This window comes from Propithecus coquereli, unplaced genomic scaffold, assembly GCF_000956105.1.
Source record: "Propithecus coquereli isolate 6110/MARCELLA unplaced genomic scaffold, Pcoq_1.0 Scaffold5, whole genome shotgun sequence".
In the NCBI taxonomy this organism is placed as follows: domain Eukaryota; kingdom Metazoa; phylum Chordata; class Mammalia; order Primates; family Indriidae; genus Propithecus; species Propithecus coquereli.
Genome location: NW_012150840.1, coordinates 789,916 through 802,296, shown reverse-complemented (window position 1 = coordinate 802,296; position 12,381 = coordinate 789,916). Strand labels below are relative to the sequence as shown.

Below are 12,381 nucleotides of genomic sequence, written 5' to 3'. Positions count from 1 at the left end.
ATAGAAATGTATAACTTAGAGAGTAAAAGTTACCCTAATCTCTTCATTTCTTCATCTTGTTGAGGGTTAGGGTTTCAACATATAAATTCTGGAGGAGAGGGGGAGACACAGTTCAGTCCATAGCTGTTTTAAAAGAAATGTCACTTAGATAAAATACTTTCTCTTATAGGCAGTTAATGGCTGGGTATTTGAACAAAACTGTAAACTTCTTTAAGGCTCCTTATTCTCTCCTGCAGATTGAGACAAAAAATAACTACTTTTAAAAAAATGCCTCATCAGTCCACGCACTGGGTCAAGCACTTTACATCTTGTTTAATCCTTCCATCTGGTGAGCAGGGTATGATAATGTCCATTTTATGGATGGTGAAATTGAGTCTTATCCACAGGAGAAGTTTCTTGCCCAAGATCACACTGCTAGTAAGAGGTATAGACAGTAAGCAAAGTTGATCTGACCACCTCCACCTTTCACAGAAGAACATGACAGAATTGATAAATGCATCGAGAGACACACCCACTCAGAGAGATGGAATACTACTGTAGAACTGTTCTTGTTTTGTGGTTCCTATTACAGTGAATGTTCTTTCAGTGGCTTAGGAATTTTCATCCATTTTCTGAAAATCTTACACATAAATTTAGATTTAGCTGTCACTAGCAAAAAGACTTTGTTTTTATTTTTACTAATTTATTTGGTAAATAGTTTATGATCTGAACTCTCCAAGCTACTTTTTAAATTCTTATTTGTGGCCAAGTGCAGTGGCTCATGTCTATAATCCCAGCACTTTGGGAGGCTAAGGCAGGAGGATCATTTGAGGCCAGGAGTTTGAGGCCAACTTGGGCAACACAGTGAGACCCAGTTCTCTACCAAAAAATTAAAAACTGAGCCTGATGTGGTGGGGTGCCTGTAGTCCTAGATACTTGGGAGGCTGAGGCGGAAGGATGGCTTGAGCCCAGGAGTTTGAAGCTACAGTGAGCTATTATCATGCCACTGTACTCCAACCTGGACAACAGAGTGAGAACCTGTCCCTTAAAAAATAAGATAAAATAAGTTCTTGTTTGTGTTTGCACATTTTCTTATGCTGATGAATTAAAAATGATTATATCAATCTTCAACAAATGATAACTCTGCTTTTTCATGGTAGAAGTCAGAAACAACTGATATTTATTTCTGAAAAAGAAAACTTCCTATCACAAAGAAGAGTAGACATCAAAAATATGGAAGATGGATTTGGCACACTCCAGGAACTTTATCGGTATATTTGTTGCCTTTGAAATTTTTAATCTTTTCTCTGCATTTAATTTTTAATAAATGATAATAAATCTATGTCGATTTCTAATATGCTACAGAAAGGAAGTTTATAATTAGGTCTTTCTGTTTCGCAGTCTAGAAAAGTCATTTTCATTGAATTTTTCATTGATGGGATAGACAGGTTCTAAATTCTATAGTAGTTGTTGGACCAGAGGAATGAACCAGTTGGGGGTCCAGTGACAAGAATGTGACTGAACACTGTCACCCCACTCACCCCCTATGGTGTTCATTTCTGCCATTCTAAATCACTTTAAATTTTGTCTTCTTTTTCTGATTAAAAAAGTAATGCCTATGCCTGATTTTAAAATTCAAATCTAGAAATATATAACTTAGTAAAAGTTACCCTAATCTTTCCATCTCTCCAGAGAGATAATCACTGTTAACAGTTTGCTATACATGCTTTCAAATACATTAATATATAATTATATGTCTATCAAAAAATTATACTCTTATATAACTGGATTTTTTCCACTTAAAATTATACCCAGGAGAAGGATAAAACAAATAATATAAAATGGTAACATTTGGAGAAGTTGGTGAAAGGTATATGGGAATTCTTTGTACAATTTTTTACATTTATCTGTTGAGTTTGAAACTATTTCAAAATAAAGGGGGAAAGTTATATATATGGAACATCTTTCCTCATTCTTTTCTCCAACTGCATAGTGTTCCTTTTACAGATTATACTATATTTTATTTAACCAGCACTCTACTGATGGACATTTGGATTTTTTCTGTTTCCTATATTACAAACAACTTTTGAAGCTAACATCCTTTAACAGGACTCTGTCTACCTATGTGACTATTTATAATAAATTCCTAAAAGTTGAATTATGAAATCAAAGCAAGCTGCATATTTTTCATTTTTATAATTATTGTCAAAATGTCCTACATGAATATTCTGCCATTGTAAGTCCTACTAACACTGAGCATAAAGAAATTTGTCGTCTAGCTGGGCAGATGAAACAAGTAATGAACCAGACAGGACTGTGAAAAATAGAATGTGGATACAGCCAGCGAGGGATGAAAGCAAGTGAAATCAAGGAGTCCTTCTTTGTTGTACAAAGATTTAAAACTTGAACTAGACTTTAAAGCAGTCAGATTTTCCTGTTTGCTCATCAAATGAGGGAATAATATCACCGCACACAGGGAGAGACATGATTTGAATATAAGACAGTGAAGCACCAGCTTATGGAACTACGATAAGGAGTGAGGAAAATTTGAGCACACTCCAATAGGAATCTGGAATGTGACACAAAGTGTAGGTCCCATGGTTGGTTGTCCCCATGTTATAAAATAATATAGCTAGACATCGGTTTCTTATTATGTCATCTTCAGACATAAAATTATGAACTACTCTTTACAGAAGAGTGGGAAAATGGAATTGGGTTGAATCGGGTTTTATTTTCCTCATAAATAATGAAAATTTTATCAATTATTATATCATCATTGCTCTGGTCACCAGAAAGCTCTAAGAAAAATTTGTGGCCCAGTATTGTTCTTCATTTAGGACTTTTTATATTATCATTGCTTTATTTTAAACTGGTTCAAGTTCTTTGTGGATTATATTAAATATGTAAATAAACAAAATCAATAAGGTTGTAGCAAATTGTGAAGAACCTCAGAGGTCCAGGGGAGGATATTAGATTTATTTTAGTAGGAAATTGAGAGCCCATACTATAATTTCAAATAGAGAAAGAAACATGAGCACAGTTGTGTTTCTAGTTTAACAGTGTTTCATATTCCAAGTTTCACTTATGAATATTTCTGGCCTTCAAACTTTATTTAATAGCATTTCGTATTAGAAGTTTCATTTATGAATAGTTTTATCTTTCAAAAGATATAAAGCAGCATTTTACTTTTGTGGTTTTCAGTTGATTTCCGTGCATGAAGCACTTAATAGGGAAAAAAAGGAGAATAAAAATAAAGACAGTCATGACCTGTATAAGAACCTTCATATTTCCATCCATCTTACCAAAAGAAAATCTTCCATCCGCAATTGCGACTTTTCCCTAGTTCAAGAATCTGTATTGGTTTTCCGAATCATATATCATATCAAATGAGAACTCAATCTGTAATCCGGAGTTCCTCAACGATTTGTTGACGTTAATTCCTCCCGTGTCATAGTCTTCCCTTCATGTCTTCAGTAGACAGCAAGACTACCTCATGTCATAACAGAATCCTGACTCACTGCACTTTTCCTCTGTCTTTGCAAGTTATTTCATCCTTTTCTTGGTAAGACTGCATCTCTCTTCTGAGAATCCACATTCCTCCCTCTGTTTAACATTAGCCTCCAGTAACCCTTCCTCCCCACAGTCTCTTCTCTTTCCATGGATATCCACCTCAATGCTTGCAAAATCAGTTTGCACTGCCACGGAATTGCAATTGTCTATCAGTCCACCACTAAAATCTTTAGTTGTTTCACAGGTTTGTTTTGCCTTCTAATGAAACCATCACCTTACTGAGCATAAGAATTACACATAAAGAGTCTGTTGTATATCTCCCACAAATACAAAATCCAATATGTTTTCCTTGTTTTTAGAGCAACAAAGGAAGTACTTCGGACACAAATAAAAGTCTTGGGTAATAACCTGGAAAGAGAAACTCAGAGATGGTAAAAAAAAAAAATTATTTGTTATCAGTCATATATGTTATCATAATGAACAATGCAGAGTACTTGGTTACTAGAGTCCGAGGGAATGATTTTCCTAAATTAAATTGTGTGTGAGTTCTCTCAGACCTAGATGTGTTTGTTAGTTTGATTTTTTGACATTGAGCAGAATCAAAGTTTTTCATTTCAATTGAGTGAAGTCACCAAAGAGGAAAATTGCCAAGATTTGTGCAATGCCTTTTGCTCATCCAGGCTTCTGTGTGAACCAGTAGGGGAGGTGACATGGGTGGTGAGAGAGGAGAGTGGTGAAGATTACAGGCTTTGCAGATGGGCTACTTTGGTTGTTCTGCCCTTACTAGCTCTGTGGCCAAACCTAAGTTATTAATAATTTCTCTTTCCTCCCATCCCTATAGTGGGGAATGATAGTAGTACCTACATGATAAAGTAGTTTTGAATGTAAATGAGATGATCTATGTAAAATACTGTATTTAGATCAGTGTACATAAACAGCACTTGCTAATACTAAGCTGTACTTTATTGTTGTTGTTATTATTTTCATTAATGTTATTATTTATAAAACTCCAATTACACATTTTTACCATTCTCCTAACATGTGGCTTTTTTATGTTGTGGTGAGAAAAATTCGAGAGCCTAGAGGCTTGAAATTTATTAGCATACTAGGCAATTTAGGTAATGTCATTACTATTTTTGCATGGGCCTCTTCTTTTTTCATCTGTCCCTGAGCCTTCACCATTTCTATGCTTTACCCTTTGGCAAGCTGCCAAATGTGGTGTTCACTGTACTATTTATTGGATATACAGGCAGAATTTCTTACTCTGAAGTGACTTGCAGAGATGGCATGGAGGCAGTTACTGTTTTGTCTTTTTTTTTTTCAGTTAATGTGCATAGTCTGCATCACTAATAACACAAGCAATTTTGTGTAATCACAGTAGGACTTATTTTGCTTTTAATTTCTTTATCTTTTTGGTAAACTGCTCTGTGAATTTAATGGTAATTACTTTTGTTCTAATTTCTAGTGTTATAAATCAGTGGAGATTAGCTTGTTTGAGAAAAAAGCATGCACGTTGGACAATCAAGATAAAGGCTGAAATAGAAGAACTTATAGCAGGACTTAAGAGAGCAGAAATTAGACGAACTGACTTACTTGAAGAGGTAAAAAAATCCCCAAGGAACTTAGAATTAGTCTCCTACATTGCATATCAGTAATTCTCCTTCATTATTTAATTAAATCCTATCTTATTAGAAGGTGTTTTCCTTTCCGCTGACTTCATATTTAGAAGGAATTATTTAATTTTCTTAAGAAATGTATTCATTTGCTGTATATTAATGAGAGAGATTTATCAAATAAAGTAGGAATTCTCTCCAGAATATGTTTTTGAAGCATGTAACCAGAAACTTATTGGAGGTTAGTGTTTAGGGGAACTCTCTCAAAAGATGTGAGCCCAAGCATCATTTATTTAGCTCCTATATTTACCCTCTGCCCAACCACAATCTCGCACCCCTGCTATTTCTCATGTCACTTATAGACATTGTTTCAAGAAAATCTTAATTTCTGGAGGGGAAAAATAATCCCTCTCCATGGTTACTGAGAAATTATATAGCCTGAAATCAGAAGCGAGTCTCATGCAAAGAGATATTAATTTACCTGGCTGTTTGAAAATGTAAGACTGGTCACTGTAAGAAAAAAATGACAAATCCTCATTCTTCTCTAATTAGACCAGTTTGAGAGAAAAGGAGATCTGTGAATTTATGGCAGAGATTGAAAGACTTTCAACAGAATTGAAAGAAGACAAGCAGAAATTTGTTATCAAAGAAAAAAAGCTAATACAAGAGTTAAGCAAGTATGAGGCAAGTTTTATTTTGGATGACCATATGGGGGGAGGGGTAATAATACTTCATGCTATTCTAATTAGTTAAATGTAAAACAAATCTTCCAGGATGAACAGGGCTACAATTTCATTCTGAATCTCTCTTTACTTTTCCTGAAGAAGAAATAAATCAATAAAAAATATGTTTTCAGTTTAAATATATATATTTTTTGTGAAGTGTGTGAGATATATAAATTGTGTAGAACTGCTGGCAACAGGCTTGGAGATAGGTGGAGCTTCACAGGAAGCCTTTGGAGCTGGCACGGGAATAGCTGGAGAGAGTAACAAGGGGCAAAGGAGATTGGTAAAGTCAATCTCAGAAATCCTCCTTAAAAAGTGGGTATCATACTGACTTGGAAACTGCCAAAAACCATCCTGGGATGGGAAAGCACATGGATGCTGGGGGAGGTGGAGAGAAAAGGCACTGAAAGTACCCAGAGGTGGCAGGTCTGCAGAAACACAACAAAAAACTCATCTTCTCAAGGTGATAATATTTGCTTGATAGATAAGGGCATGTTTCTCAGAGGCAGCCATTGGTAGAGAGGCTGAGGAGAACAGGGGTGGTAGTACAGTGGCAGATGCCTTCCTGAACTTGATGAGGTTTGAAGAGGAAGAAGAGATCTTGGCTACACCAAAGAGGGGCTTTATTTGAAAGAAACCATCTCTTACAGTAGCAAGAAAGTAGGGACTTCTTCAATTTCCGAGTTTAGAATTTTACACTGATCCAGGCCCACTCCCTCACCCCATCCCATCCTGCAACATCCTGAGGAAACCCAAGAACAGCCAATTCTTTCTGACATGAATAACAAAACGGAAGCAGGTACATCTTTCGTACAAAAATACCAAAAGAGGAACAAAACTTTCCAATAAACGAAGAACACTCAGAAAAATGGTGATGTGGAGCAGATAAAAACAGTGATTAAACATTCTTTTCTGGAACTTTAAAAAGTAATTTAATAGAGGTGCAAAGAAAGATCACCCATGTGGAAATACAAGAACTCAGGGAAGAGATGTCAGAAGGTGACGTCCAGAAAACAAGAAGAAGGGAAACGGGAACTGACACAACTCAGGGAACAAACAAAGAAGAAAAATTACACAAATTGTGTCCATATTAGGAGAAATAGAGGGGAGAAGAGTTGGGGGGAGGCATTTCTCTATTGATTGTAGCATATCTAGGTGCCTGGCATTCTTCTAGATCTGACCGGACAAAAAGCTCTGCCCTCATGGAGTTTATGTTCCAGTGGGGGAAATAAACACCATAGAGAAAAATCAAGCGGGGAAGTGAGACAGAAGGAGCGTATGCGATACCTCGTATGCGTTGTTAATAGGGTAGTCAGAGAAGGGTCCAGCTCTGAAGCATGCAGGGGAGTGTGCGGCAGGAGACGGCTCCAGGCAGAGGGCACACTAAGCCCGAAGGTCCTGAGGCAGGACTGTCTTATCTGAGGAGTAACAAGCGGGGTGTGTTGCTGGATAAGAGATGGAAGTGCCAGAGGTGGTAGGGAGTCATCTTCAGGAAGCAGATGCTGAGATGGAATTAGGAGTGCAAAGTGTATGAGTGAGTAATATCTGTGAAAAGATTGGGCAGGGAAAGCTCTGAGGCCATGATGCAACCTGACACACTCTGTCAGGAGTTCCAGAGCACGGTTTGCCCATTAGAAGAGCCCTGCCTTGGGCAGAAATGGCTGCGTCCTTGCACCATCTCCTTGCTCAGTCACTGGGTGGGGGCCGCCCCCAGAAGAGCATGATGCTGGCTGGATAGCTGAGGCGGACCCTGAGGGAGCCAACCACTGGAGGTGTCAGCTAAACACACTCGTGACAATGACTTCTGAACATTGAGTCCTCCCTGGAGGAGAGATCCAAGTGGAGTATCCCTATGTCTGCCACATCCTTCCAGGCCATTGTAAGTACTTTGTCCTTTGCTCTTTCTGGGCTGGGAAGCCACTGGAGGGTTCTGAGTAGAGGGCTGAAATATTCTGACTTTTGTTTCAATAGGATCACTCTAGCTGCTAGGTTGAGTAGAATTTAGTAAAGCAAAGGGTGGCTGCAGAAAGACCGATTAGGAAGTAATAGCAATAACCCAAGTGAGGAACGAGGGGAGCTTGAACCGGGATGGTAACTGAGGAGGTGGTGAGAAGGGGTCAGCTTCTCAGACTTCTTTTGACTGTAATACTGACCCCTTTACCATCATACTTAACGGTAAAAGGATGGGGACAATCCTCTGAGAGTCATGAATAAGGTAAGGAATAAGGATCCAATTTAACGTACACAAGTCTACAACGCAATTAAGCAAGATGAATAAAATAGAAGCATAGGACTTTGCAGAGGAGACTATTGGCAGATTGCAAAAACTCAAGAAAACCAATGGCAAAACCACTATAAGACAGGCCTCCAGCCTGCACTCTGCTTGCCAGGCTGTGTGCTTGCTGCGGGACTGTGTCCATCCACACCTAATTCACACAAAGGCATGGGCCGAATGCAGCCTGGGCACCATCACTGTATGGCAAAAACCCCATTCCCCCTTGATAATCACCATCAGTAGCCCTGGACACATTGTAATCCCCTTTCTGCCTTTAGTTCAGTGGCATGAGGAGCCCAAATGGAAAGGAGGAAACCTCAAATTCTGGTTTATGGAACCACTCTGCTCCCCAGTAGTAAGATCTCCGAACCAAAAGCCCAAAGTCAAAGGGAGGAAAAGCAAAGTCATTAGGTTTAATAATGAGAAGTCCCACTATGGCCTGGGTCTATGACCCATATATCCTATGGGAAACGGCTCTATTAATTAGTCACTGGTTCAGAATATAAACTTCCCAATACTGAGAGGTACTGTCTCCCAGACAATGCTGTGACTGATTTTTGCACAAAGTTGGCCCCAATATCCAGGGCCCTCCACTGTAATTCTCCTATTAGAGTTCGTCACAGGTTTTGTACATCATTCTGATCTAGCTTAGACACCCAGAGCATCTATGGATCTACTGGGCCCTACAGCCCTGTATCTGGCAGGATTCGATCAGAGAAGCAGAGCCACCAGGAAAGAATTGTATATTATAGGATTCTACCTTTTGTAACTGTGTGCACTGGTTATACAGTCGAGTAAGGCTGTCAGCATTACATCTGGTGCTGGGGCCTGAAGTCAGCAGGGCAGTCACCTGCTGCAGTCACCTGCTACAGGGCTGTGTCCATCCACACTGAATTCTCACACAGACATGGACCGATGACAGCCTGGATGCCATTATCGTATAGCAGGAAGGAAGGAAAGATGGACAGGAAGTGAATGAAAGCAAGGACAAACTGGAACTCACAGGATGAGTTAAAACCCACAAGCATAGACTGAATCGGTCTCTCTCCCTTCCCAGACTCCAACTTCAGGGAGGTGGGAGACCTGCAGCAGAAGCTGGAGCCCCACCCTAAATATGTGTGAGGCTCAGGAATCAGAGATGCCGAGGAAGGGTCTGGAAGGATCTGAAGCTCAGGAATTAGAGATGCTAAGGAAGGATCTAGAAGGATCTGAAGAAGGTGCAGGCTCTGCTGCAACAACCTGAGTTTGCAGACAAGCAACAACTTGCCTGAGCTACACTGCACCTGTACTCCACACCCTCTTTCAGAGCATAAAGCAAGAGCACTATTTGTCGTCAAGGCACAGTGTAGGCAATGGGGATAAATTAATGCACTCACACACCTGCTTGTGTTCCCAGGCTATTCTTTTTTAGAGAACATAGGGTGGATAATAGAGTACTGAGTTTGCTAACCTACTCAATGCTGTAGTCTGGAGAAATGTAGTCTGCTTTTGCATTATGATATTTTAAATTATGGGGTTTTTATATGCAGTTTTGTCTTCTGTATTTATCCATAAGGATTCTAATAGCAATTTGGGAGAGGACATATCAAGCTAGCATAACAACGTATAATAAGTTAAGGTACAAGCAAACTGCTCTATCAAACATGCCAAAACACAGTGACCATCAGCAAGATGTGTAAAGGGCTAACAACCCTCTCTCCTTCTTTATTGGGAAACTGACCTTGGGTTGACTTTCTGGCTCCTTTCCCTGGTAGCCTGAAAATGGTGGAATATCAACTGTATTATCAAGCAACATTGCTTGTATTACAGTGATTCCTGATTGGTATAGTGCATCTTCCCACCAGAATAATCTGTGGGAAACCATGGTGTTGGGCTTCCCCAGGTTTGGTGGCTTTTAAGTGGGTATATTCCATTTGGGGACCTGGAAGGTATGCCTAAGAGGTCTTGGTTCCTATTTGAACATGGGACTTCTAAACCAGAGAGACTATCACACCTACCTATGTGGGTCTCTTCCCCTTGTATTTGAGTTATTGCTTTGATGAGTTCAAAGGAAACTAGATTCTGGTCTGCTATGTTGGGAGGATTCCTCCTAATGCAGAATGCCTGGCATTTTCCTGCTAGAATGCAGTGTTTCCTTCAAATTATGTGTGCATTCAATTTGGATAAAAATAAAAAGTAAAATGAAAAGTTTGGTGAGTAAACTTGGCCATGTGTTGCCTAGTCTAATCTTTTGAGTCTAAGTATCTAGTTGAGACACTTGTTTCTCTTACCTGGTACAGGCCAAAGGAAAGGGCCCAGGGCTGGTAGGGTGGCTCCAAAATCCTCAGCATGAGGCTGACATCTGCAGGTCAAGTGGTAGCTTCCATTCTCATTCTCATCCAGCCAGGGGAAGGATGAAAGGGCCAAGAGACCACACAGCCATTCCCGTTGCAGGGGCAGGTCCCAAAAGGGGCACACACGACCTCTGTTCACAAACTCACTGCAAGGGAAGTCGTATTCTCAGCTAAAACTCAGGAGCTCTAATATTAAAGAAGGAGAGAATGGACATTAAAAGTCAGCTGGCAGTCTCTGCCTCAGTCACCATGTTAAATCTATGCTGATCTGCTAAAAGAGGTCCAACTATTATTCCATTTGAAACTAAATAAAACAAGAGTTTGAACAAGTAAGCAGGCATCTTCATGTTTTGCTTTGGGCACTTTTTACTCATTTATTGTAGTATTATATCAAATTATTTCTACCCTCTCTCCATTTCAACCACTTTTCTTAGAACTTGTGTATCCTGTTTTTATGCCCTCCCCCTTTTTTTGATAAAATATGACCAAAGGGAATTTTCTCAAATATGTTTTTGGGCTGTGTATATGGTAGCATTAATAGAAATACAGCAGTAGAGACATAGAACTGAAAGGATCTTTAGAGAGTCAATTGAATCTAATCTCCTTACTTTGTAGATTGCCAGAGAGTTGGTAAGTCAGCCAACAAATATTTATCAAACAATTTGTATTTGCCGGATACCTTTCCATGCGCTTCAGATTAGAAGGAGACCAAAGCAGACCGAACTCTCCCCCCTCAAAGAACTTCTATTCTACTCTAAATTGTCACATGAATTCTCCAAAATCATACATCTCAATTAGCTTTATTTTCTTTAAAGGACATATATATTAAGGAAATACAAATTAACAAAGAAAAGGAAGAAGAACTAGTTGAGTGTCTTCCACAACTTCATGAGGCAGAAGAGATGTATAGAGAAAAAAAGAGAAAGCTGAAAGAGCTCAATAATATTGTCACAGGTACATGTGAAGCATTTAGTAATCAGCCTCGGTCCCAGGTAAGGATTTCACTGTTGTCTTCTAACACGGGCGAGTCATCAACACAAGCCAACGGTGAAATTCATCGAAATTTTTCCATCACCTTGATGCTCTATTCTCTAGCTTTTGACTTACCTACTCATTTCTCCTCCACACCACAATCTTACTGTTGCTACTGCTAATTTTTCCTTTTTCCTCTTTAAAGGCTGTTTAAAATTAAGAATTAGTAGTTCACTATATTATGTTCTTTCTCTCCGTATTTGGTAAAGGTAGAACTAACTCATTCATCTGCTATCATGTGGAGAATTTTTTTGTTTCTTACCAAAGGCAAATGAATTTGAAAATTTTATCTCATTTCCAGCTATGACTTTAACCATTTATCAAGTAGGTGCTCCTCAGATTGTTTTCACTAACCTCCCATGAAGCTCAGAGATCTGAGCTGGCCTCAGATCTGGGATTTAGTATAGGATGTGAAATATGTCCAAAAGTATGCACATTCTGAACTCTATTTCATAGTGTAATCATGTATGTTTAATGTAAAAATTATTATTTTCTCCACAAAAATTGGATGTGATCATCCAACCCTGCACTCAACATCCAAAGTTCACACATCCAGAATTATCCCAGAGATCTGAGTCTTGTCTTGCCTTTGGGAAATAGAAGATTGTTGTCCCCGGAGTCCGTGCTGTCTTTAAGGAGGAACAACTTCCAGAATTTGTATGAAAGAAGGGGCATGGGACTCAGAAGGGCAGGACCAAAAGTTATAAAAAGGACTGGAATGGGAGCAAAAACATCCATCCACTGGGCTGGAAGTGGGAACAACTGGCTAGCAAAGATGAATACGGAGAGAGAAAAATTAAATCGTCTGTGTCAAAACAGGACATTCATATGCAAACCCAATACGCTCAAATGTAAAATAAACAAATATCCAAAGGGGGATAGTGAGTATTGCTAAGGAAGGTTTTTTGTTTTTG

General features: G+C 39.1%; 1 protein-coding gene across 1 annotated transcript in view; it reads left to right on the top strand.

Moving 5' to 3' along the window:
- CCDC175 (coiled-coil domain containing 175) overlaps positions 1–12,381 on the top strand; it is a 77,087-nt gene that overhangs the window by 46,367 nt on the left and 18,339 nt on the right. The window contains exons 10-14 of the mRNA XM_012656025.1: positions 1,140–1,250; positions 3,849–3,920; positions 4,955–5,090; positions 5,655–5,786; positions 11,251–11,427. Coding sequence (XP_012511479.1) covers positions 1,140–1,250; positions 3,849–3,920; positions 4,955–5,090; positions 5,655–5,786; positions 11,251–11,427 — 628 coding nt within the window. The remainder of the gene's footprint in view (positions 1–1,139; positions 1,251–3,848; positions 3,921–4,954; positions 5,091–5,654; positions 5,787–11,250; positions 11,428–12,381) is intronic.